At 43.2% G+C, this 25,656-nt stretch overlaps 8 protein-coding genes and 1 long non-coding RNA gene across 15 annotated transcripts; 6 read left to right on the top strand and 3 right to left on the bottom strand.

Moving 5' to 3' along the window:
• The first annotated feature begins 653 nt into the window (after positions 1–653).
• On the top strand, positions 654–1,522 carry LOC124197547. The gene is made up of 2 exons (XM_046593075.1): positions 654–999; positions 1,062–1,522. The coding sequence occupies exons 1-2, from the start codon at positions 692–694 to the stop codon at positions 1,300–1,302; spliced, it is 549 nt and encodes a 182-aa protein (XP_046449031.1). The 5' UTR covers positions 654–691; the 3' UTR covers positions 1,303–1,522.
• Positions 1,523–1,824: 302 nt separating this feature from the next.
• Positions 1,825–9,518, top strand: LOC124197537 (lactosylceramide 4-alpha-galactosyltransferase-like). Of its 4 annotated transcripts, none has more exons than XM_046593055.1 (3): positions 1,825–1,995; positions 2,064–2,190; positions 8,460–9,518. In XM_046593055.1, the coding sequence occupies exons 1-3, from the start codon at positions 1,945–1,947 to the stop codon at positions 9,395–9,397; spliced, it is 1,116 nt and encodes a 371-aa protein (XP_046449011.1). In that variant the 5' UTR covers positions 1,825–1,944; the 3' UTR covers positions 9,398–9,518. The 4 variants fall into 4 exon arrangements, with proteins under 4 accessions (XP_046449011.1, XP_046449012.1, XP_046449014.1 ...); XM_046593058.1 differs by lacking the exons at positions 1,825–1,995; positions 2,064–2,190 and adding exons at positions 7,830–7,926; positions 8,025–8,169 and having other exon boundaries at positions 8,333–9,518; XM_046593056.1 differs by lacking the exon at positions 8,460–9,518 and having other exon boundaries at positions 1,827–1,995; positions 2,064–3,186.
• Positions 5,436–7,541, top strand: LOC124197540. 2 transcript variants are annotated; one of them, XM_046593061.1, is made up of 3 exons: positions 5,436–5,458; positions 5,532–6,602; positions 6,750–7,541. In XM_046593061.1, exons 2-3 carry the CDS (start codon positions 5,548–5,550, stop codon positions 6,751–6,753), a joined length of 1,059 nt encoding a protein of 352 aa, XP_046449017.1. In that variant the 5' UTR covers positions 5,436–5,458; positions 5,532–5,547; the 3' UTR covers positions 6,754–7,541. The 2 variants fall into 2 exon arrangements, with proteins under 2 accessions (XP_046449017.1, XP_046449016.1); XM_046593060.1 differs by lacking the exon at positions 5,436–5,458 and having other exon boundaries at positions 5,548–6,602; positions 6,915–7,541.
• Positions 9,519–10,036: 518 nt separating the features above from the next.
• On the top strand, positions 10,037–11,740 carry LOC124197534 (DNA-directed RNA polymerase II subunit RPB1-like). The gene is made up of 3 exons (XM_046593051.1): positions 10,037–10,118; positions 10,200–10,347; positions 10,424–11,740. Exons 2-3 carry the CDS (start codon positions 10,201–10,203, stop codon positions 11,663–11,665), a joined length of 1,389 nt encoding a protein of 462 aa, XP_046449007.1. The 5' UTR covers positions 10,037–10,118; position 10,200; the 3' UTR covers positions 11,666–11,740.
• A 1,598-nt stretch (positions 11,741–13,338) lies between these two features.
• On the bottom strand, positions 13,339–18,256 carry LOC124197544. Of its 2 annotated transcripts, XM_046593072.1 has the most exons (5): positions 17,884–18,256; positions 15,248–15,292; positions 14,999–15,124; positions 14,386–14,927; positions 13,339–14,288 (listed from the first exon to the last, which is right to left on the bottom strand). In XM_046593072.1, exons 2-5 carry the CDS (start codon positions 15,290–15,292, stop codon positions 14,270–14,272), a joined length of 732 nt encoding a protein of 243 aa, XP_046449028.1. In that variant the 5' UTR covers positions 17,884–18,256; the 3' UTR covers positions 13,339–14,269. The 2 variants fall into 2 exon arrangements, with proteins under 2 accessions (XP_046449028.1, XP_046449027.1); XM_046593071.1 differs by lacking the exons at positions 13,339–14,288; positions 14,386–14,927; positions 14,999–15,124; positions 15,248–15,292 and adding an exon at positions 15,479–17,523 and having other exon boundaries at positions 17,884–18,217.
• Positions 18,257–19,860: 1,604 nt separating this feature from the next.
• On the bottom strand, positions 19,861–20,389 carry LOC124197562. The gene is made up of 2 exons (XR_006876238.1): positions 20,233–20,389; positions 19,861–20,161 (listed from the first exon to the last, which is right to left on the bottom strand). It is a non-coding gene; the product is annotated as an uncharacterized LOC124197562 (long non-coding RNA).
• Positions 20,390–21,216: 827 nt separating this feature from the next.
• Positions 21,217–21,739, bottom strand: LOC124197549. Its single transcript, XM_046593078.1, has 2 exons — positions 21,539–21,739; positions 21,217–21,475 (listed from the first exon to the last, which is right to left on the bottom strand). The coding sequence occupies exons 1-2, from the start codon at positions 21,737–21,739 to the stop codon at positions 21,359–21,361; spliced, it is 318 nt and encodes a 105-aa protein (XP_046449034.1). The 3' UTR covers positions 21,217–21,358.
• Positions 21,740–21,759: 20 nt separating this feature from the next.
• On the top strand, positions 21,760–23,419 carry LOC124197546 (mitochondrial glycine transporter-like). 2 transcript variants are annotated; one of them, XM_046593074.1, is made up of 7 exons: positions 21,760–21,876; positions 21,949–22,079; positions 22,147–22,222; positions 22,284–22,469; positions 22,536–22,703; positions 22,817–23,062; positions 23,121–23,419. In XM_046593074.1, exons 1-7 carry the CDS (start codon positions 21,850–21,852, stop codon positions 23,124–23,126), a joined length of 840 nt encoding a protein of 279 aa, XP_046449030.1. In that variant the 5' UTR covers positions 21,760–21,849; the 3' UTR covers positions 23,127–23,419. The 2 variants fall into 2 exon arrangements, with proteins under 2 accessions (XP_046449030.1, XP_046449029.1); XM_046593073.1 differs by having other exon boundaries at positions 23,174–23,419.
• LOC124197541 (ervatamin-B-like) lies at positions 23,394–25,575 on the top strand. The gene is made up of 9 exons (XM_046593062.1): positions 23,394–23,535; positions 23,610–23,889; positions 23,966–24,115; positions 24,178–24,330; positions 24,394–24,530; positions 24,600–24,694; positions 24,758–24,798; positions 24,873–25,033; positions 25,107–25,575. Exons 2-9 carry the CDS (start codon positions 23,761–23,763, stop codon positions 25,312–25,314), a joined length of 1,074 nt encoding a protein of 357 aa, XP_046449018.1. The 5' UTR covers positions 23,394–23,535; positions 23,610–23,760; the 3' UTR covers positions 25,315–25,575.
• Positions 25,576–25,656: the final 81 nt, after the last annotated feature.

A 25,656-nucleotide genomic window follows, 5' to 3' on the forward strand; every position in this document is an offset into this window, starting at 1 on the left:
CGGAATAAATAGGAAACGTTTAACTTTTATTTCAAACGAGTCGCTTTTGCGTAGAATAAAAGGGCGAAAGAAGCGCACAACTAGTCAAGCGTGAGTGACAAAATATCGTGATAAATCGTCTCGGTCGTGTAGGATTTCTCATGTCGACATTTTTGATTCATGAACACTGTCGATACAATCAAAAACATTTGATAAATGTTACCAAATGAAATGATTAGTCAATAGAAATCGTTTACGACTGGTAAAAGTGTCTCGAGTTTTATCAACGCTATTGTTGTTTATATTAGGGGGGTATATAAAGCTTGATAAAACATAACTTAAGTGCCTAGATGATCTTCGGTGGTCCGGGGTGCAGGCTTCAAAAGTTAAAATGAAGTTACCTGTAGCTGATTAGCGTCAGAGTAGTTCGATTCTACCTTCTGGGCGACGTAAACTTAATGTTTGTACTTTAATCCCACCTATTTGGCGAATAAGGCGGAGTGTGGTTTACCTGGATTGCTTGCATACGATTGGCCGAGAAATAGAATACTCAAACGTTTTGATGATTTGATTTGGACTTTTAATTTATTTTTGGCGCCTAAAGCTGATCGAGATGACACGATAGAACAGACCCTATATAAAGAGCCAGTTATTAACGTAAACGACTAATATTTGAATTGAAACTTCGCAACCAGAAAGATCAAATTCAAAGATGCGCTGTGAAATTGTTTGCCTCTTGTTATTGGCTGTGATTTCTTCCGTTTACGCCACGTCACCAGTCGATGGCGGCGAACCGCAGCGGTTCCTCTACGTGGGAACCACGACAGTCACTTCGACTGTGAGCACCAGCACCACCTGTACAACGTCGACGGCTGCTCTGACCACCTGCACCATCGGCCGTCGTCGCCGCGGTCTATTCTACGACGAGGCCCAGTCTTCCGGTCGCAACCGGCGCGGACTCTTTTACAACGACGAGGAGGTCCACAACGGGCAAACGGCCTTCCTGCCTATCGAGAAGAAGTTAGTTTTCATTATAAATCGTCTATTTGATATCCTAAATTGTAATTTAATTCTTATAAAAGGGCCAGCAGTAACGATCCAGTTGCGGAAGTTGTTCAAGTGCTTCCCAAATCTTCCGGTACAGCTGTCCCATTGGTAATTGAATCTGGTTTCTCCGCACCTGAAGGAGGTCCCGATCGTTTTTTACTTCAATTGGCCGTGTCGACCGTCACCAGTTACACGACCACGACCACGACCACCAGCTTGACGGCCTTCTGCAGCAGCACCACTGGTTGGCCGCTGTGTGGAAATTTTGGCAAATAAAAATTGTTATTCATGTTGGCTTGAAACTGTATTGGTTTACTCAAATAATATGACTAAATTTCTGATTTTTTCCTTGACGAATTTCGCAATTGTTTTCAAGTGTCTTTTGTTTTTCGATCCATTCGGGGCGGATGGGTTTGCGGGATGATATTAAATTGTGTCCTACTTTTGTAGTCCGTGTTTTATTACACGAATAGGAATACATGGGTATTAAATTTAACATTCGTCAATCTTTCTTCTAGTTAAGTTAACTGCGAAAAAATGTTTCACAAGGAGGAAACCGTCAAGGGGAAAGTGAAATTGCAGGTAGATATGCCCATCAACTCTATCCATCAACGTCACAATTTGAAGGTTAGTTAATTGAACTCAGATCTGACCCCCACAGGGCATTAACCTTGATGGACAGCTTCGAGAAGTATGTTCTCGGCTGTACGGAAAATAGAAATTAGATTTTGATTGCATAGGACGAGATGCATACGTGTACAATTGTAGGTACATCGTTGCTTTGTTGTGTTATGCCACGTCAGTTCAGTTTGCTTCGGTGTCTGCAGCTCGTCGGTGTATTGGTGCGATGCATCTGTGAAAAATTTAGATCATCAAAAGGATATTTTATTCGCGAATTAAATTAATTACAACTTAAAAATGAGCGACAAGACCCACAAAGGCTTTAAAAGAGCGTTCAACAATTGGAACGTAAGTGGAAATCATTTGATTTTAAATTTGATAGCTCAAAACTAATTTGATTTATTGTGTTTGTATAGGATGTCCAACTTATGTTTGATGACATTACCTATCGCTATGGCATTTGCACCAACTGGAAATTAAAGAACGTCCTGATTTGTCTTGTCCTAGTGGCCATCCTCTTCGTTTTGATGTTCAGTAGCGGCGGTCGAGATGAGCAGATTTACGCCCGCGAGCTCGGATTGAAAATCCGCATCATCAAGTGGCTTCCGGGCGGCGAAACGGAGCGTGGCGATTTCAATCGGCGCATCTTTTTCCACGAGACGAGCGGCAGGAGCGATTTGGGATTGCGTCAAACTTGCACGGTCGAATCGGCGGCCAAAAACAATCCCGGCCGGCCCATTCAAGTTTTCATGACGGCCGATCGACTGGATTATTCCAGTCCCTGGCTGGAAATCCTTCAAACTTACCCGCAAGTGTCGATCGTGTTGGTCGAGCCTCGGCTTTACTTTGCCAACACTCCGCTGGCCGATTGGTACAACGAAGGAGAATGGCGGACCAGCATCTACAACATCGTCCACCTGTCGGATTACATCCGCGTATTAACTCTGCTCAAAGGAGGCGGCATGTACATGGACCTGGACTTTGTCAGTCTGAAACCGTTCGACGAGAAATTGCTGTGGAACTTTTTCAACATCGAAACGGCCGAGATGAAATTGTTGTCCAATTCCGTTTTGCACCTGGAGCGCGGCCACCGGCTCATCGAGGAAATGATCCATCGACTAGTCAAATATTACGACGTCGACGACTACATGTGGCACGGCCCGTCCATGATCAGCAACATCATGAGCAAATTCTGCGGGGTCAAACGCGGCCAGCCCAACTCCAACAACTGCACCGACGTCCGTCTTCTGCCGCACTACAATTTCGCGCCAATTTCAAACACGGAATGGGAGACGCTGTTCAGCGACGCCACTCCCGAAAATCTGGCTGAGATCAAGAACGGCAGTTACGGCGTCCACTGCTGGGGTGGCAAATCCGTTGGACATCCGCTGGATCTCCAATCCAATCAAATTTACGCCGTCCTCGCCCGTGAACACTGTCCAATCACCGTCGCCAGAGCCAACGATTTCGTGTCATAATTTTGATTAGTGTAGGTCTATCACCATTTCCTTGTTGAAATAAAAATTCCGGTGAATAAAAGTATTTCTCCACATTCTTATAATCATATCGGCAAACTATTAATATAGCGTCTATAGGGCGTGGCTTAAAGTCTAGCTTGGATAGTTTCGGTATAAAGGCGACCTCTGGTTTTACTTGTGTTTAACTTGAGGCGATAAACTAGTCTAAAGGAGTTGGTGGCCTTCACAATTGTTGGACTTTGGAAACTCCAGCCAAAAGATTGCGCAATATAATGCCGTTTGTCCATGTCACCAAAGTTTTCGCCTATAGCTATTTCATCAATAACAAGTGCGCAATAAGAGCCCATAGTTTTTGACAGTTGGCGTGAATGTATTTTACAATTTCTTGTAGTGAAATTATTTATCCCGCAACAGTTGTGTAGTGTGTCTATAAATTCTCGGAAGAGCAGCTAGCAGCAGTCCAAACTTTCAAAGCGGAATAAAAAGTTTTAGTTTTATATGGTCGCCTTATTTGGTGCTGTGCCAGCAGCACAGCGTATATGTGCACAGATAAATTCCACTGGCTTATCTGATTGTTTTTTATCTTTCTCTCAAATGAGATAAAATGGTTTTTTTCACCTCCACACAGGCAACAGTTATATAGTTAATAGGCCACGGGATTATCAGTATGTCACACTACTCGGTGAAATTCGCTCATCCACCCGATATACAAGTGAATAATAAATTAGACGTTTGTCATCGTTGTATTATTAAGTTGGTGAGCACTTGGAAACGGTGAATGTTATCTTATTCAAAGGATGTGGTCCAACCAAATCGGGAATAACGCGATAACGATCGATCTGTCTCCCATTTATCACCAAGACTTTAACGAAGACGTTGCCCATGAAAATGTTTTCCGGTGGCGGAGCCAAGACCAAAAGAATTTCAACCTAAATCAGACGACAACTTTGACAAGAGTACTAATAACAGCAGATGAGATCAAGGAAAAATTACAGACGAAATGGTCGAATTCACAAGAGCCGATTGACGTCACCGGAATGTCGAGTCTCCATCGCATCCTCCTGATTCGTGACATCACCCAACGTTTAAGAGAAATGGACGAATCGAGAGAAATCGACGACAAGTTACTCACTGGCAATAACTCGTCGACAGAAATCTATTTCAACTTGGATGGCGTCCAATTTTCACTCGGGTTGAATCCAACCAAAGACCAGCCGGGTAACGCCTTGTTAACCATGCAGGGACCCGTGTGCGGAACTTTCAAGGATTTGCACAAACAAATTGAAGAATTTGAATGTTTTGGAAAATTGAGCGCCCAGTCGATTGATTCGATTGTGACCAGAGCCCGTCAAATGGGTAAACGAATTACGTCAGATGACATAATAAGCGAAAACTATGATTACGACGACGATGCCAAAATGAGAATGGCCGAGCAATTGACTTTCTTCATGTTGATTTACGATTTTGAAATTGCCCGCCGTTTGCAACGGCCGTTTGTCAACAACAGCCAGCGGTTGGACTCGTTGCCCATCGGGATCGGGATCGCCTTCAATCACCTATTAAACAAGAAAAGAGGAAATGATTACCGGTGGGTATTCTTTTCTTGTCTGTTCCAGTCGAAACCCGCGTCCAGGAAAGAATTTCTTGATGAAATCATCGCAGCATTTAAAGAATCGGACAAATCAGAGAAAATGTGGACCCATTCGGATTTGATTCAATTACTTTACGACCATTTCGGAGCGCCACCGCCGCCCATATAGAAATCAATCCGCTAATATAACATTTAATGAGATTTGTCCGACGATTTATCAATCAACTAAATGATTCTGTGACCAAATAATTTAAGAATTTTAAGTTTAGCAACCAATTATCTATATTGTATTTTTTTTTTAATTTGTACACATCAAATACACTTGTCGTATACATACATGATGCGATATTCTTTATTCAACATGTCACAATTTAATGGGCAATTCCCGGCTTGTCAAGCGTTTTTTGTGGGTATCGGGACCTTGTCAGTAACAACTAACACGGGTGATTGTGGCGTAGTGGTTCCGATTTTAGTTTTGCTCTCTAGATGCTTGTTTAGACGTGATTTTCCGATTCTGTTTGTGACAGCGGTGGGAACGATTTTCGTGACGGGATCAAAGCGAAATGTCGATAACGGCGTGACGTCACGAGCGGCTACTGCGTGACGTTGCACAATAACAACTTTTCATTGGAAAAACCCTTTTGCGCTCCGCACTTTTTTTATTTGTAGAGAAACCACAGAAACCTAAACAATAATCAAAGTTGCAAAACGTCATTTCCCCAAGTGCCAACTCAACACAAAGGTAAGAAAACTTTGTGATAGTGAAATTACGTCAGCGTATCGTTGACACAATCCTTGAACTGAATTGAAATCAGTCGGATATTAAACGAGATGGCAGCAAACCTTCCAGACAATGACATAACCATCGACCTGTGTCCCCTGCTGGAACAAGACTCGAGTGATGAAGTCATAACATGGGATTCATTGCTGGAAACGGAGAGCCAAGCTCACGACCAAGTTTTCCGATGGAGACACGACGCAGTCGCTACGAAAATGAACTCGTATTTAAATCAAAATAGCGCCACATTTCAAAAAGGCGGGAAAGTTGGAATGATGGTATTCGGCCAGTGGCAAAATCGAACGCGATGGTCAAACATGAACGATCCCATCGACGTCACTAAAATCCCGAGTCTCCAACGCATTTTACTGATCCGAGACGTCACCAAACGACTGCGACAAATCGACGCCGGAAGAGAAATTGACGACAAGATTCTGACCGGAATAAACGCCTTCACGGAGATATTTTTCAAACTCGACTACACCAATTTTTCCATCCGGCTTCAGCCGTACAACAATCAACCCGGAAATGGATTTTTAACGATGAAGGGCACAGGTGGAGAATACGACGACACCCATTGGAAGATGGAGAAATTCTACTTGTCTTTCAAGAAGTTGAGGGCCAGTGAAATCGACAGCGTCGTAACCAAAGCCCGAAGAAGAGGATCGAAAATTACGATGAAGGATCTGGAGGATTTTGAGAGCGTCAAACAAGAGAAAATGGCAGTTAAAAAGCGGATGGCGGAAGAATTAACATATTTCATGCTCAAGTACGATTTGGAAGTCGCCTGCCGTTTGCAACGACCTTTTGTCAATGCCAGCCGCGCCTACGACGTGCTGCCCATCGGGATCGGGATCGCCCTTATGCACCGCATCAACAGCAGAAGCCTCAATGGCACTTGGCAATTCTTCTCGACCAGAGATCAAGAAATCATCCAGGGTGTAGTGGAAAATGCGAGTCTTTTTGAATTTTCCAAAACGACGGAATGTCCAGCCACAACCGAAACAATTCCGGAAGGAGAGTCATCCGCTTCAAAGGAAAAAATGGTCATCAGCACAAGAGAAAATGCCGAAAAGAGGAAAGATGTTCTAGTCGACGTCGTTGGTCGGTATATTCAATTCTTTTCTATTACTTTTGAGCAGTCACATATATTCTGACAATGAGCAGTCGTTGTTCGATCGTCACCGAAATCAAATGTCATTCCATGGGTGGATTTCTATATTTCTCTTTTTAAATATTTTCAAATCGTTTCCAGATAATTGCTTTGATTGAGACCAGCACGTAGACGTCTTACATACGTCCGATATTCAGTGAATACAATTCCGAGTGTCGCGCATTTAGTTAGTCGTTGATTGGGAGGAGTTGCTTGTGGTCGCACATTTTTGAAAAAATCTTCCATCGGTTATTTTGTTGTTTTTAGAACTCGGCGAATCAAAAAAGTCCTAACACAATCATGACGTCACAACAATCACTTGGAGGGTCCTGCAGTCCGACACCTCCATCACCGAATCCACCAGCTCCACTAGCATCCATTGCATCCATCCAACAAGAAATTGAGCCGAATTCTTCATCCGATTCTTCCATTGAGCAACGAAATCACGCTGTTGTTGTCATGGGAGGATCCCTGACACCATCGATTTTTACGAGGATTTTTAGTGCTTCAATCTCACCTGGTACTTTTACTCCGTCACCAATTTCATCCGCCATGGGAACAGGTGCTGGATCATCCGGATCGGCCACTACGGCCATGACTGGAACTAATGGAATGACGACCACTTATACAGCCAATGGGAACAATCAACGACGACTAAGTTTCGACGAACGGATTCAGGTGATCCAGCTCCGATCGAACGGTAAAAGTTTGCGCAAGTTGGCGCTTCTATTCGGATGCCACTTGACTCAAATCCTCAACATTTTGGGTCAACGTGAAGCTTATTTAAAAGAATATAGGAGGCAGGCGGAATTACCTAATCTGCACATTGAAGAATAGTTCTAATGTTTGTTACCTGTGTGACTCATTGGAATTTTCAAATACAAATAGACGAAATGAAATTGGACTTTTCCCGCTTATTTTTTCAAATTCCCGTAGTTGAGAAAAACTTGTTGACTCTTATATTATCCACTGCGACATTTAACAGTTAAGAAGAAGGCTGTATACCTTTTTCCCTTTTTGAGTGAAAAAGGGCCGAGTCAGGATCCATCACATTTGACAGCTGTTTGACAGTTTGTTGATTAAAATTCAGTTTTGGCTTGTGGGCATTGACCTGGATAGACATTAACAAAAATAAATAGCCCCCAACTGGAAAATTGAATGTGTATCCCTTCAACATTCGATTTGCCACGTACAGAAGAAATAAAACATTCAGTTCGCCTTGGAGTCGGCAGCTGGTCGGTCACAAAAAATGGGACGTTGGACATTCAACAATTTGGCGGTAAGTTTAAAAAATCAGGAAACAAGTCGACGAGTGTCCGATTTAAATTCAATACTTTTCTTTTTTTCTCTCTTTCTTGACTTGTGCCAACCATGTAGGAATTGTCGCAGGCCGAAAACATGCGGCCAACCAGGGCTACTGTTAGGGATAGTCTAGTGTTAAGATCGACCGTGGCAACTATGTGGCCTTACTTGGCGATCAATAGCGTCAAATTGAAACGTCAATTCAATTGTCTCATTGCTCGTAATCAGTAGCTTATCATTTACCCACTAGGAGTAGATTAGACATTTCTTTTGTTAGATTTCATATTTTCTGGTAGAGATCCTTGCGTTTTAGTTCGTTTCTTGTGTGTTTATTAGTCTCAGGCTTGATCAGTTCTATGTTTTAAACCAAACGAATTGTGTAGCTCGGCTCGGTTGAAGGATTCGCCTACCTCAGTTGCATTTGGCGTCACCGGAAAGTCAAGAACATCCTGACCGTCTCCTTGCTAGTGGCGTTCCTCTACTTCCTCCTGATGCTCACCACAGGTGCTGGCCGAGATGAGCAGATTTACGCCCGCGAGCTCGGATTGAAAATCCGCATCATCAAGTGGCTTCCGGGCGGTGAAACGGAGCGTGGCGATTTCAATCGGCGCATCTTTTTCCACGAGACGAGCGGCAGGAGCGATTTGGGATTGCGTCAAACTTGCACGGTCGAATCGGCGGCCAAAAACAATCCCGGCCGGCCCATTCAAGTTTTCATGACGGCCGATCGACTGGATTATTCCAGTCCCTGGCTGGAAGTCCTTCAAAATTACCCGAACGTGTCGATCGTCATGGTCGATCCTCGATCCTATTTCTCCAAAACTCCGCTGGATGGATGGTACACCGAGGGAGAATGGCGGAAGAGTATGTACAACATCGTCCACCTGTCGGATTACATCCGCGTATTAACTCTGCTCAAAGGTGGCGGCATGTACATGGACCTGGACATCATCACGCTGAAATCGCTGGATGAGAAACTGTTGCGGAATTTTTTCCTGTTTGAAACGGAGGAGATGAAATTGTTGTCCAATTCCGTTTTGCACCTGGAGCGCGGCCATTGGCTGATCGATGAAATGATCCAGCGGCTAGTCAAGTATTACGATCCCAACGAATACATGTGGCACGGACCGTCCATGATCAGCAACATCATGAGCCGGAAGTGCGGAGTCAAACGCGGCCAGCCCAACTCCAACAACTGCACCGACGTCCATATTTTGCCGCACTACAATTTCGCGCCAATTTCAAACAACGGATGGGAGATCCTGTTTGGTGACGCCACCCCGGATAGACTGGCCCAGGTCACCAACGGAAGTTACGGCGTCCATTGCTGGAGTGGCAAATCCAAGGAGGAACAATTAAAAGTCCATTCCAATCAAGTGTACTCGGTCCTGGCTCGTGAGCACTGTCCTTTAACCATCGCCTTCGGAGCAGCCGATTTTTTGGCTTAACACGCATTTGTGCATTGTTTGGAAAATTGAATTGGGATGATACAAATTTTCTAAACTTCCAAGAAATGTAATAGGGTACATATAAACCAACGTTCTATTGCCAATAAACCATTCTTTGCCATTGTTCCTTTTTTTTTAATAATCTTGGTGTAGCTACTTTTGCTATTACACTGCAGCTCCGATTACCTGGTCGATCGATGCTCTTATTTATAAAAATTCCTCTTATTTTATTTGCGTAACATAATCTGCGATAAGTTTCTTTTTGTATCAGCAGCAACGTTTCGGTTGATATTAGTCTTCCATACATATTCCTATATTATCTGGGACTCAAATAAACAACTCGTCTTGAATATACAAGTATAGTCCCCTCACCTATATATACCTGACACTCGCAAAATGATCGTAATATCATGGTAATATTATCGCACTTGATGGGGGGGAAAAGAGTTCGGAGAAATGCCTTTTGTTATACCTGCTGGATGTCTGAAAATAATTGGCCGATTAATACGCCACCGGATTGTCATTGCACCAACGTCGACAGATGAAAGTAAATCGCCAAGCGCTCAAGGTCAATAGATACGCAAATACGTTTTAATTATAGATTGACTATATAAGGCTCGCACCGGACGATAGAAAAGTATATTCTGTCATCAGCAATCCATCAGAGTAACATTAAGTACTTTTCACTCCTCTCGATCATCAGCAGTTGATAACAAAACAAGTAAGTTAATTAACATTATTTTATTGGTGAAAACACAAACCTATTTAATTAATATTATTTCGATTGAATATATTAAATTAGGATGTACGGAATACAATTGAAAAGCTATCTGCACCTTGCTCTGCTTTGCGCCACTATCACCTTGAGCTGGTGCGGATCCGACTACACTCCGGCGGCCAGTTACGTAGTCACCGGAGATACTTCCCCACCAGGCGACGGTTACACACTGGTAATAATTAGATTAATTCCACTTTTCATTCTTATTATCTCGAAATTGAAAATGTCAAAATTGTGTGGAATAACAGAAACAAATAGTCAACTACGAGTACGCCATCGACGACTATTACGGTAACAAACAATCCAAGAAGGAAACCATCAATGGAGTTGAATACACGGCAGTAGGAGAGTACAAAACTCTTCTTCCGGATGGCAAGACCCAGGTGGTCACTTACGAATCGGGACCTTACGGTCATCTGGCTAACGTGTCTTACGAGAAGGGCGAGACCTATGCTCCGGTACCATCTTACACTCCGGCGCCACCCGCTCCAATCTACACTACAGAGGCTCCAGTTTATACTACAACTACACCAGCTTACACCACAGAGTATACCACCACTACACCCGTTTCCACGACCGAGTACACTACCACTACTCCGGTCTACACAACAACTACCCCCGTCTACACTACTACTACACCCGTTTATACGACCGAGTACACTACAACTACACCGGCTTACAATACCACTACACCAGTTTACACTACCACTACACCGGTTTACACTACTACTACACCCGTTTACACTACTACTACACCCATTTATACGACCGAGTACACTACCACTACACCGGCTTACACTACCACTACACCGGCTTACACTACCACAACACCAGTTTACACTACTACTACACCCGTCTACACCACTACTACACCGGTTTACACTACAGAGTATACTACCACTACACCAGCTACTACTACACCGGTTTACACTACTCCGGCTCCCGTTTATACTACTACTCCTGCTCCATACAGCCCACCTGCTTACAGCCCACCAGCGTACAGCCCACCAGCTTACACTCCCCCGGCGTACACTCCTCCGGCCTACACTCCTCCGGCTTACACTCCACCGGCTTACAGCACACCGGCTCCTTACAAGGCACCACTCAAAGCACCATACGTACACACGAAAACGTCGGTTCACTACGTAAAAGTACCTTACGTCGCTCCAGCTCCGGCTCCTTATTACGCACCAGCTCCTAGCTACGAAACTACCACTTATGCTCCTTCTACCTATGCCCCTACCACTTATGCCCCTACCACTTATGCACCTACCTATGCCCCAGCTCCTGCTTACGCTGCACCAACTTACAGCGCTCCCGCTCCTTCATATCCTGCATATCCCCCCTACGCCATTTCGTCTTACCCTGCTCCCGTTCCTCAATACCCTGCTCCGACTGCTCCAGTTAAATCCATTATGCATTATCCACAATTCCATCCATCTATGGATGTGGCTCCGACACCCATGATGTCCGGCTACGGTAGACGATAGACCCAACTCCGGTCGTTTTTCGTTCGGTCAATATGTTGATGCAAAATAGAAAATACATTTCATTCAAATTCTGAATCCATTTTCTGCCTTGTTTTATACTATTTGAATCGCGGTGGTTACTACATTAATTGGATGATTACACGTCAATTTGACAGCAGAATGTAGGAAACGATTTGCGACCAAGTCACACAAGGACCTTGAACGCATCATCACCAACTTGGCTTTCAAGAGGGTTCTGGAGGGTCTTATTGTATCGGTCTAAAAGTAATTATCTGCGATTTTCAGGCAAAAGTTTTAACTTTTATTTTTTACTGTGGTATTAACTTGTTGAGACGAACTAATAGATACTGTGATGATCCCGATCCGTTCAGAGGATTTCCCGACATGAGTGAGAAAAACCGCTTTGATCGTTTTTTATCGGTTTGAATTAATGGGGGGTCGATTTTTTAATTTCAATCGATATCTTAAGTATTGATAATTAGAAAATTAGTGTCGTCTGCTTTCTTTTGTTTGCAAGTTTCGAAAAAGCATGGAAAAAAGAAAAAGACACAAAGTTCAAGATTACAAAGAAAACGAAACGCTCATTTCTTTGGAAACGTGTACAGCACGTGTTCACACACGAAAAATGGCACAACAAATTAAGTGAAAAAAATGTGATCATCGTGCCAACTCTAGCAATTAGCAGCTCTTTCTAGAGTATACACACTCCATGCTGTTTGGCGGGTAAATAAAACTGAGTTATACAAAGATTGTGAGAGCTTAGAAAACTGTTCCAAAATTTGTGAAATGTTAGTTTCCTAGCATTTATCATGTAAGCCCATGCCTGGTAGTTTGTTTGCATTATATTTAACCTTCCCATTGTGCAGGCCTGGGCCAGCCATCATAAAAAGTTGCTAACAACACAATATGCAAGTGTTGCTTGTGAACTTGGTATTGACCGCTGTCACCAGCAAGTAGCAATCTCTGTGTCATCACCAGGATAACGATTTGTGTCACTTTCATTCCTGCGACCTGCCAATAGATATTTTAATGATGCATGACTTGCATAAGTGCAGTGTGTATCACATGGGAACTTGCAATCCTCCTGTTTTATTCAGGGTTTACCCACTATCTACTTTCAACTTTTCCTTACTTATTTCTGTTAGTTTTTCGTAACCCATTTTATATTTTTTATTTAGATAAACTACATCCCATTGGATTGGAGAAACCACCGATGCTGTCCGGTTCTCTTCTTCCCCCATCTTCAAATGTCCTCGTGTACACCCATGTGAGTGTGGGTGTATTCACGAGGACGTCCCCCCCACGAGGATCTCACCCTGGTGGATTCAACTTTTCAGCGGATGGATGGAGCACCTGTGGATGGATGCCTGGCCGTATTTCCCAGGCATAAAGGTAGGACAAATTCATCTCTATTCTTCCTTTTCGACTGTTTGGTGGCATTGATTATTGCGTGACACATTACGGAGTAGGATTATTCCTGAGCTAGGCATTTTGACTGGAACTGTTTTCTCTTGAAGTTTTTTGTTGACTCAGTCACGGTGCATAGAACGTCTGTGGCCCGGATTTGTACCTCACAACTTTGTCTGTGGGTAAACAATCGAAAGTGCAAAGAAAATCTTATGACTGTCGTTCATTGTCGAAATGAATGGTCGATAAAAGAAGAACGGCCAAACAAAGAGAAAAGTTTCCTTTTTATTGTATATCGGACAATAACACACACGAATAATGATTTGTATACGTATCAAATGAGAGAAGAAAATGAGCATCGAAATATAGTATAATATACTGTATAATATGTATAGTAGAAATCCTTGAAAGAGAATGATGTTTTTTATTTTTAAATACGAAAGATGTGACATGTCAAAATCGCCGCAAATTTTTTGAAAGAATAATCGTCTTTTTCATTTTCATTTTGTTTTCTTCTTTGGTGTGGATCACATTCAGAGTCCTGTATATAAATAGTCCTGGGAATTTTGCTCAGTTAACGTTTTGGCACACGGCTGATCTCAACTACATATGAGGAAGAGTGAACTACACGCTATGTCTAATAATCGGCAATGTAAACTACTAACGTAAACTCAAATGATCTCTTTTGGACTATATTCAGAAAAGTACGTAATTATAAATGCAAAACGAGTTGAGACGAAACCTTACACAGTCAATTGTAAAGGTAGTAAATTTTCGAAACTAAAACTTCACTTCATCTATCAGAGTCATGCTGAAGTTGTCTTCTACTGACACGGTTATAAAATACGAATTGACGAAAATCGTTTACTCAGGACATTTGGACACGCCCTTAAATGAATCAGAATTTAAAAAGAAACTCACACTGGGAAGAGAGAGAGAGAAATTTAAAATAGAAACGCGGTGGTGGCACTCTCGGTTTCTTTTTCTGGAATTTTTCCGAGTCGAATAATCGGAGTCGATCGCCGAGGGGTTCGCATAACTGCCCAACATTTTTGTGTGTGGGTTGACACATCAGAAGACATTCATGGAGGTTATTCTTTTTCATAGTATGTCGATATTATTCGAGTATAAGAATGGAGATTTGATTCACAATTCACGCGATGGTAGGAAGATTTTTTGTTTTTAATTTTTTAGCATTCACGGAGTGGCGAACCCCCTTGAGAGAGAGAAAAATTTGAATCAAAATCAAAAAGAAATTGCAAATTTTTTTGGTATTTTTTGGTATTTGTTTGGAGGAAATTTGTTTTTAGAACCTTTGCTGGAGAAGAGCAATCGAGTCGACGGGAGTGTCTCGATCGTGATCGTCCAGCTCGCAAAAGCTGTAGCCGGACTCGTCCCTCAGAATGCTGCGCCTGCTGGACTGCCCCAGGGTGATGGTTCCGCCTTTATTCCTAAACTGGTAGCGCCGGAGTGCGCGGATGGCCAGCGAAATGAAACCGACGGCGAAGCAGACGGCGGCCGAGCCCAGGAAGAGATACTTTTTGGCCTCCGAATCGGCGTTGGGCTTGAGCTGGACCAGTCCGACGATCATGAGCGTGATGCCCATGATGAGCGAAATGACGATGACGTGCAGGAGCGGGAACTGCCACGGCTTGCCGTAGCAGCAATAGTCGGTGGCCATCTCCTCGGCCGTCAGCGGCTCACGCATTTGCTGGCGCGGCGTCGTCAGCGTCGTCGTCGTGTTGATGGGCGTGGCGCAGGTCGAGGCCGACGACGACAGCGGCACCGGACTCAAGTAGCTCGGCGTCACGATGCTCGACACGGACGACGTCGAGCTGCACATCCGCTGCCGGTTCTGAATTAATTTTTGAAATTGTTTAGTTTGAAATTTAATTTTGGCGGGTAATTTGAATGTAAATGACGTACTCCGAGTGGCAGGTGGTTGGGTCGAACGGGTCGAGATGAGCGTCGGATGTGGTGAGTGGAGACGCCATTGCTGAACAGCGTGTCACGACTCGTACCGAAAGCGGCTCCTTGTTGGCGGCTCTGCTTCTATAAACATTCGTCGTGGCGGGCGGGTGGCGGAAACACACACACAGAGAAATGGTCGTCATTATCATCAATAATGGGGTTCTTGACAAATGAAAAAAAATGAATTTAGCAAAATAATATAACCTGTCGTTCGTGCCGAACCGCCACAGCCGGCATGGCTCCAATCATCTAATTTGGCAGAAACATCAATTTTTGGGTTTTTACATCTCTCTCAGAAAATTTTAATTTCTGTTTGATTTTTATTTGATTTTTATTTGATTTTTTGGATTCGTCTTTTTTTCTTTTCGTTCAGTTTGAAAGAAATGTTTGTTGTTAATTAAATTCGTTAAGAGTTGAACACAAAAATTCGTCAGGTCTCAGTGGGATGATTTGAATTGTATTGAATGTTTAAAAACAATCTATAAGTCAATCTACAGCACGTAAAACGGAGCAAATGTGTGTTTGCAATTTAAGTTTTTTGGTTAGGTTGTTTGTCCTTTTTTGAAACTTGTTCGCGGTTTGATTTCATTTCCCAATTTTGCGCCAAAATTTTTTTTGGGTTCAAATGAATTAATTTTTTTTTTCGTGTAGTTTTGAGCTGTGTGTGACGTAACTTAAAGAGAGCACAAACAAATCAATGTGAATTTAGCTCCGCCAGAATTTTCTTTTTTAAATAAAGGCGATTTTGTGCTGCAATTTGAATTCAAGCCCGCGACTTTTTGTTCACCTTCCCCTTTTAATTTCTCATGTGATGCAATCGTCATAAAATAGAAATCTACCGAATGAATACGAAAAATACGAAAAATCGGATGCTATTTTTTAAACTTGGCGCGCAACTACTGAACAGAAAAAAAAGATAAAAACCCAAAAATTGTTGGTAATAAAAGGCAAACAGCAGGTAGCGAGAACGTAGGAAAATGATTGTGCGAATCGTGTCGGTCGTTTAGTGTTCCCACTTTGGAGAGTTAATTTTGTTCAAATCGAAACTTGTTTTTTAAAAAGAAGAAGCAGCATAAATCAATGAGATGTTTTATAGTATAAGTATAGTTGATTGACGATAGTTTTCTTTTGGCCGCCCAGCCATTATAATGATATTTAGTAGAAGCCTTAATTAATCATGTACGTCGAAAGATATAGGATAAAGATGGGGGAAGAAATAGGAGGTCATGGAGGACGGCCAGATAGAGTAGAGAATAAAAAGAAGTAGATAGAGAGAAATATCAATTGATTGGGCAAATGTAATTGTGTCGTCATCGTCAACCAGTTGACGATGAACCGACGTGATGATTGTGATTGTCGTGATTGCATTTGTCCTGCTCATCAGAGTGCAACACTTTGTTGTTGGCGTTGCTGTTGTGGTGGTGATGGTGGCCACGGTGGTGGTGGTGGTGGTGGTGAACTGGTGCCACATCGCTGGTCCAGAACAGCTCATCTTTGCTGGGCGGCCGTTCGGCTCCTCCTCCGGCTTCCGATTCTTCAGTGATGGACTCGAGTTGGCCGGGTGATTGGCATTGAGGCTCCTGCAGCTGGGAAGAGGAAGGAGATTCGCTTATGACTCGATGCAAGTCGTCACTGCTGCCGGCCATCTCGTCTTTGTGACCGTTGCTGCTGCTGGCCGACGTCGGATGGAGGAGCGAAGAGACTGGCTGGTGGGTCATTCGGGCCGGTGCCAATTTGCGGCTAATGTAGCGTGAAAAGAGCTCGTCCTCTCGTCGAGTGGCGATGCGATTGGCCACGACCAGGGCTATGCCCACCAGGATCAGGAAGGATCCCGTCACCAGGAGCAGAGGGGCGTTGCGATTGCTTCCTCCGTCCCGGTTCCAAATCGACGTCGAAGTGGTGCCAGTGGTACCGCCATTTTTTGGCTCCTCCCAATATTGATGTTGGCGGTTGGCGTAGCCGGGCAAGATGCCGCTAATGAGCAACATGAGGCCCATGATAAAGAAAACGACTCCGACGTGAAACGTCGTGATGCCGCCCATCATTTGACGATGGCGGTGAGCGGCCGAACGGCTCCCACTGCCACCGCCGTTGTGGTTGTTGTTGTGCACCCCGTCCAAGCTCAACATGCTCCCGGCGTCGCCGCTGTCCGACAACATCAAATGGTCCGACTGGTGGCTGGCCCGTCGCGCCTTGGCCCGCAACGCTTCGTCCCGCCTCCGACGCTGGCGCCGGATGGCCATGGCCGATTGAACGGCCTTCATCTTCTTTTGTTTAGTTTTTAAATGTGACAATCGTTTTGGGGTTAATTTGATAATTTAAAGATATTAGGATTGCGTCATCGGAGAGGCTGGCCAGTAAAACAAAGAAATTGCACTTGTTGGTTTATCAAATTTTCTTTTTGGGTTTAATTGGGTTTTCTCCTTTTTCTTCACCAGCAATCACTTGCGCGTTTCATCCAGCACGCTGAGCCTCTAGATCTACAACAACAACAACAACAAGAGAGAGAGAGAAAACAATATGACACGCCCCACGTATATAGTCGACATACACTCCAGAGGGCCGTCGTCGAGAAAAACGATCGATACGTGTGTGTGAGAGAGAGAGAAGCAGAGAGAAACAGAGAAGGAGAGCAGGAGAGATAGGAATTGGCCCTTTTGCCCTTCTACAAGTTGCAACAACTACTATACATTTGATTCTCAATCCATGTCAGTGGATGAGATTTCACGTCTTATTTTTTTTTTGGTGGGGATTGTCTCGACAGCGTGATATCACCCGATGGCATTTAAAGAGAGATAGAGAGAAAGGATATAAAAATGGGCATTCAACAACTCATCTACCTTTGATGGGGAGAATTCCAAAAATTTAAACCGAAAAGTTGAAGGTTTGTCCGTAGTTCACAACGCCGATGATTAATTCGACTCTTGTTAACCACTGGCACTAGATATCAAAATACACACCACTTTCAGTAAGGAATGCACTGCAGTTGTTGGTTATTCAATTGTACTGCGCTAGGACATCCAGCAGCTCCTTTGTGCTTGTACGTAGGACTTTCCCGTCTCCGACCCGACTACTACACTAGACTAGGGACCGTTGAATTGTGCTCCTGTTGGGCTGTGGCCACCAGCACCCGCCGCTACACATGAGCAGCTTGGCCAACTACACTTGACGCGTCGCTTACACCCAATATCTACCAGCCCAGCCAGTCGCACAAGCGCGCCCGCCATGTTTGCTCTGGCGTAGAGAGTTTCTTCTGCGCATATCACTAGCTCTGTTTTTATTCTTTTTCAAAATCATCCGCTTTTATCCGCCGGTCGATTTTGAACCGACACTGCGGATGGATGTCGAAATGAGTTTCAGCTATGTGGCCAAACGAGAGACGATGAACAACATGGGAGCTAAGTATGGCCAACAACAATCAAGTGTAGTTTATGAATATGGGTGAAGGGGATATGGAAGAGATATTCTGCGCTTGGCTTGACAGCCAATGTAGAGACTCCCAGTGTATCTAACGGGCTGGTGCTGGTGGTGGTGGTGGGTGGGAATCTAGAGCATCATTTATTGATCGGTCCGCTCGGCACAGCCAACGGACCTTCTCTCTCTCCATAAGGAAATGCACACAAGGGGGTTCCTCCATTTCACCGAACCCTTCTCGTCTATCTAACGTGTGTGTGTGTGTGTGTTCTCTATATGGATATTATTTATAGTTTAGTATATAAAAGGCCGCGTGATTGAATCAAAAGCTGATTTGGCTATCCTCTGGTGGACATGATATGATGTGCATTATTATTTTCGGGGGAATCAAAGTTGAGTTTGGCTTCTTTTTTTATTTTTGAAATATTTGATTTTTGATTCGTTCGGGGATAGAAACGGGACGCGCCTTATTGATGCGGTGAATTTTATTTTTCTTTTTTTTTTCGTGACGGTTTCCGAAAGAGACGAATGGTGCGCGGTTATACCCACCAACCACCCGCCAAGGTTTTCTCTCTCATTCTCTTTGATGTAGTACGAGCAGCAGCAACATGGACGCAATAGTAATAATCAGACCTATTTTTCTTATTGATTTTTTGACGGGAGTATGTACGTATAATGAAGCGTTCGCGTGCTGGCGCAAAAGTTCAAAAGCGACGCCGGGGATCGTCTACACATTAACCTACATCTTATTTCTTTTTATTTTCATTCTGTTTGATTTACATAAGAAAATGGGGGGGGGGGAAATGAAAAAGAGATTGAGAATGACACATCACGATATCTTTCGTATTTAAATGATGAATCGATTCACCCGGGACCAACTTTTATCAAAGTATGAAGCAATTGCAGAATTTCAATGAAATGAATCAAATTAAAGAAATGATTATATAGTCATTCATCTCCATTATTTTTGATCCAAAGAGAAATTGTTGATTGTAAAAGTTGTCATTTAACTTTATTGTGAGAAATGTTTTGATTGAACAAACACGCACGTACGTACATGTATGGGGGGGGGGAAGCTTTTGGGGCTCAGCTGCTGGCAGCTGTAACACTCGCGGATCTCCGCGTGACTCTGTACGCTTCGCCACCACCACCGCCACTCGGCACTTGGCATGCGGATGCTACAACAACCGCGGAGTTACGTAGTAGATAGTCACGTCGTCTCCTCATTTCCCCCTTTTTTTTGCTTGGAAACGCTTCGAGCGTGTTAGCCAGCAAAGCCAGCCAAAAAAAGTTAACATGGCCAGGAGTACGTATATATTTAACAATGCGAGTTGTAGCCTACTCATTCAACTTTTCTCCGACTCTACTAACTAAATAAAACAGGGGAAATTGACATCTAGAAATATGGACGAATTAACGAGACTTGTATTAGGGTTTTTAAATTACTGGACATTTTTAAACACTTTCAAAATCAGCGATTTGGGCTTGGCGTCGTCAATCATTCTGGAATGCACCTAAACAGCCGCTGATACATATGAGGAGATGAACTGTGACTTCGCAACAGTGTTCGCAAAATATCTCCTTTGCTGAAGTGTCGATCGGTTGTCCGATTTCATTAGCTTCCGGTTGTTGCGTCACTGCGGTAGCCGTGGTTGTTGCTAGGGGTGATGCGCTGATCGTAATATCTTGAGACTGCTGATCCTCCTATCGAATTAAAGTTGGAAATTAAGAACCCTGAATGAGTCCAACCTATGGTATTATTGAAGACGTCTTACCGTGGACATGGTTCTCTACGGCGATCGAGTTACAGTAATTCAGTAAAAATACGCTGATTTGGCAGCTGTTAACTAAATTTAGATCACAAAAGAGTTGTTGTGATCTGAGTAATGAACTATAATGACTATTGAATCACCAGAACGGCAGTAGACTAAAATAAACTGCAGCATTCAATCACAATCTTGACTCTAGTTGATAATAAAGATAAGAGAAAATGATTATTTGTATTGACAACTTGACATGAATAATTATTTAAAAAAATGAGTAGAAATAATGAACATTTTTCAATGTTTGGTGAAATTGTTTTGTGAGATGGCATTCAGACTCTTTACACAATCTTTGAAATATTAATTCAAGCGAATATGCAGTTTGAGTTAACGACTTGTATTAGGAAACTTTCGGGTTGTATTTACTGGCTTTTAAGCACTTATTGAAATAATTTCCTGTCGTGTTCATCATCAGTCATCCGAGAACAAATCTAAACAGCCGCCGATACCGTCGCCGAGATCACAGTCGAAATCGCAACAATCTCCATCTCCATCTCCGCAATGTTCACAACACTGGTAGCAGGAGTTCCAACAGATACGACAACAACATTTTTGATTCAAAACTTTCTTTACTGTTGGATTATTGTCGATCGGTAGTCTGATTTCATTAGCTTCAGGTTGTTGCGTCACTACAGTAGCACTGATTGTTGGTACTGGAGGCGATGCACTGGTCGTTATATCTTGAAACTGCTGCCATCAAATTAAAGTTAGTTTTAGGTTGGCGATAAAGAACCTATGAGCCTGTATTTGATGTTGAAGACATCTTACCGTGGACATTTTTGATTTCGCAACTTAACTAAATCTATCTATCTATCAGAGTTAAATTGTGATCTGAGTATAATATGACTTGTGAATCTGCAAGAAAACAGTAAAGACTGAAATGACTGCAGTATTATCATCCCAATCAATGATTGACTCAAACTGATAATATAAAGATAAGAGAAAAAGATTATTTGTATTATTAGTTGACAACTTGACATGAATAATTATTTAAAAATGAGTAGAAATGAACATTTCTCAACCCGTGCAAGATGCTGTGATAAAATAGCAGGTGAAATTGTTTTTTGTGAGATCGAATTCAGTCTTGGAGTCCCTGGAATTGCTCTCTGACATCAGCAAACGCTTTGGCATTGCTTTCAATCGACTCCAGCTGGTAGCCCAAATGTGTCACAAGAACTTGCATCTTCCTAAGACTCTAAAAAAATACTTAAAGTTCAAACTATGTTGTATTACTACATATTACAATGTGAGTAGATACCAAATCGGCTGCTTCGAGGATGTGTTCTTGCTGACTCGTTAATTTGGCAGATTGCATCAAAGTTTCGGAAGATTTTGAAGATCTGATGAGATTTCTGGACAAGGAACCGATTCCATCGATTGTGTATCTGACTCTTTGATTAATTCTGGCTTTCGAATCGCCGTAGAGTAATTTCGCACTGGAAGAAGAAGCGGAGGCCATTCTTTTTTAATAACACAACAGACGACGAATGGCCAAATGTCAACAAACGCAGAGCAGACGACAACTAGCTCGTCTGTCCCAGAGATAACAAATATGACGATAAAGCTGAAATGTGTAGCACTAGAAAAAAACGGCATGTAAGTCTATATTGTTGTGTCATGTATTATTGAAAATCATTACAGCAACTCAGCAAGACTTTTTTATTGTAGGTTTCATTTTTAGGTGCATTTGTATCTGGTGCATCATCTGGGGCTTGTTCCACAGTTCTGTTTCAGCCTTTTGATGTGGTCAAGACTCGATTGCAAGAAAATGCCGCTTTCGGTCAAAGCACGCAGCAAAGGTTTCATTATTTTAGCTGTGCATTCGTGTTGTATTGATAATGATGTTTTGCTTTTGGTTTGTTGAAGGAGAGGCATGATGCAGGTATTCGGCCACATTGTCCAGAAGGAAGGACCCAAAACGTTATGGTCTGGATTAATCCCAGTAATGATACATCAATTCTCTATTGCAACTTGATCTAAATTATTTTTCTCTCGTCATTCAGTCCTTGTGGAGATGTGTGCCTGGAGTAGCCATATATTTCACATCTCTCGAAGTCATGCAAAGCATTCTTCTGGAGGGAGGAAACAAGCCTTTAGATCCTTGGCACGCTCTGGTTGTTGCAGCCTCTGCCCGATGTGTGGCTGGAGTTTTGTTGATGCCTTTCACTGTGATCAAAACTCGTTTCGAGGTAACAGACATTATACAGTTTTGATCCAAAGTCAAGTGTAAAAACAACTTTGACTATATCAAGTAGAGTGGGCACTTTAAGTACAAAAACGTGGCGGAAGCTCTGTCTTCTATCTACCGCTTAGAGGGTGGGCGCGGGCTGATGACAGGCCTGGGAGCAACACTGGCGAGGGATGTCCCGTTTTCGGCCGTCTACTACGCAGTTTACACTCAACTCAAACAACTCCAGCCGGGAGTAAGTTTAATCAACGTCCAATAAACCATAACGAGGGAAAATCAATTTTACCTTTTTTTTCTTTTTGCTAATTTACGATTATTTTTTTTTAATTCTGTCTTCCGGTTTGTTAGTCGACCATGGGCAAGAGCTTCAGTTGTGGACTTGTGGCGGGCATCGTCGCCTCCGTGGTTACTCATCCGGCCGACGTCGTCAAGACTTCTATGCAGCTTTTCCCGTCACGCTATCAGCACCGCACACGGGAAGCTGTCCTCTCTGTTTACCGCCGCCTGGGAGTTAAAGGTTTCTTTTCCGGTCTGATGCCTCGCCTAGTCCGCCGAAGCCTCGTCTCCGCCTTATCCTGGACCGTCTACGACAAAGTAAGGGAGCAAAACCATTTCAATAGAAAAACGTTCAAGACTGTATTTTTGTTTCCAGCACTAGACCGTGCGACGATGAGAAAAATCCTCTTATTTTTTTTATTGCTCCAGGTCATGCATTCGTTTCAAGTGGCCTAGAAAATCGTCTCCATCTTCCTTCGTTCTTTTTTGTTTTCTTCTTCTTCTTCCTTTTAGTCAGCTGGGTAAATACCCAGCACATTGCATCATGGAAACCAGAAAACGGGATTGTATAAACGACTATACATAATAGAGATTATTCCCTTGTTTATTTTTCCAAATAAACTGGACACCGTTTAATGAATGGGGATTTGGAAACAAATATAAAATTTCTTTCTCCGCTCTTTTTGTTGGTCACCGATCAACCGTAACGTCACAACTCCACGGGGGGTGTACTATCTATTCGGCAGGGATAAAAGGTGTTGGAAAACCGTGCTCGACCAACCGTGCATCACGTACCCAGCGCGTTTTCTTCTTTTTCCTTTTATGGGATTTTTTTTTATTGGCTCTGGGATAATATTTCTTACAGGTTAGTGCTCCGCCAGGGATATGGTTAATATGAAAGAAACTTGAAAAGTTAAAGCTGGTTGCCATGCTCTGCTGCTGCGACACTTGTCTCGCTCGGCTATATATAAGTGGCTCCATATTTGTACGCTGTTGTTTGTCGAGATGCAGAGCAGATGACTGGCTTCACCATGAAACTGTTGACGTTGTTTCTTTGCTTATCTCTCACCGTCGTCGCCTTTGTCTCCTCGGCTGATGTTAAAGACGATGAGGATGTCAGCATGGTCAAGTTCAAAAAGTTCAAGGTAAAAGTTTGTTCCATCGTTTCAATTTCTCCCGCCTTGTGTTCAGACTGACGTTTTTTCTTTTGAAATTTTTCAGAATCGATACAGGAAAAAGTACAACAAAGGAGCGCAGTGTTCGTACTATCGACGCTGGAGGAACAGGAAGAAAATGGTTTTCAAACATAATCAGGCCGCTTTGCTCGGCAACAGTTCCTTCACGTTGGTGGACAACCAGTTTGCAGATGAAGTAAAGGACTGCAGTGTGAACTATGCAAATAGAATGTACCTATAATAATTCGCATTTTGCAGACTGTCGAAGAATGGAATTCTTTACTGGGCCTTGTCATACCTGGCCAATTCAATTTGAAGAAGTTGGGAATCAAGGATTTGACAGCTGTCGATCCGAACAAGAGCGCCGAAGATCGGCAGGTGATTTCTTCCACAATAACAATCCCGTCGTCGGTAAGGTCAATTCAATACTATCGATAAATGCAGTGTGTGATGGAAGAATTTGTTTGTCGTCAGCTGGATTTGCGCAGACACCGCTGCATGCCGCCCATCAAGAGTCAGTTAACCTGTGGGGCGTGCTGGGCTTTCATCGCCACTACATCTGTTGAATTTCAGTCGTGTTTAAAGAACATCACTACACCTGTTAGATTGAGGTAGGTCTTTTTTAATTCAGCGATAGACGGTCGCAAACAGCTTATAAAGGTAATTGCCATTGAATTTAGTGAACAGCAGCTGATCGACTGCAGCCGCGACTACGACACCAATGGCTGCAACGGTGGTTTCTACACAAATGCCTGGGATTATCTCATCAACATGGGTATTAACTATCAAGTTCAAACGCTTTAATTTTCAAAGTTAATACTTTCAATTGTCTTTGCAGGTGGGCAGGTGGCCAACGCTACATATCCTTATAAAGGAACGGTAAGGTTACTTTAAAGCTATTTGAAATGAGCCGACTCCTCTGAGTTGTATTTCTTTGGTGGTAAACCGCGTAGGCCGGATCTTGTCAATACAGCCAAGGCATCACCAAAGTCAGCGGTCGGTTATCGAGATACATTTACCTGGACAGCAACGAAAGAACCATTCTTTCGGCATTGCTCCAGAGGGGGCCAATCACCGTCTCCATTGCAGCCAATTCTAAATTCATCCTTTACAGGTTGTTGAGCGTTCATTTGATTATTAATTCGGCTCCTTGTTAACATTCGAATGGTTTCTCTCTACAATTTCAGCTCGGGGATCTTTGACGACGACTCGTGCAAGAACGGGACAATCAATCACGGCGTCGTCTTGGTGGGATACGGCAGGGCCAACGGCACCGACTACTGGATAGTCCGCAATTCGTGGGGGACTTCTTGGGGCCTCAACGGCTACATCCTGATGAAGCGGAACGTCAACATCTGTCGTCTGGCCGAGTACGCCTTCCTCGCCTTGCTCTAAATTTTGAAGATGGCCGCTCCCTTTGCTCGTTAATAGTTTATGGAGCTCAAACGAAACAACGTAGATGGTGTGCCGGTCTCTGGCATGTTAACTGTGCGCTGGCGGGGAAACAGCTGTTGTTCTCAGATGGGGTGAACTGACGTAAGTTTTTATTTTATTTTAAACAGAACGACACTGTTTGACCGTGGTTCGGCCAAACCGATTTGGCTCTGCGTTCGAAATACAAGTTGTAACGCCTTATTAAATCCAAAGCGCATGACATTTCTTTTTTTAAAGAAAATCGTTTTGTGTATACGACGCCAGTTTATAGGTTGGTAAAAAAACGTACGTGACACGAGGCGT

Source organism: Daphnia pulex, chromosome 7, assembly GCF_021134715.1.
Source record: "Daphnia pulex isolate KAP4 chromosome 7, ASM2113471v1".
Classification (NCBI taxonomy): domain Eukaryota; kingdom Metazoa; phylum Arthropoda; class Branchiopoda; order Diplostraca; family Daphniidae; genus Daphnia; species Daphnia pulex.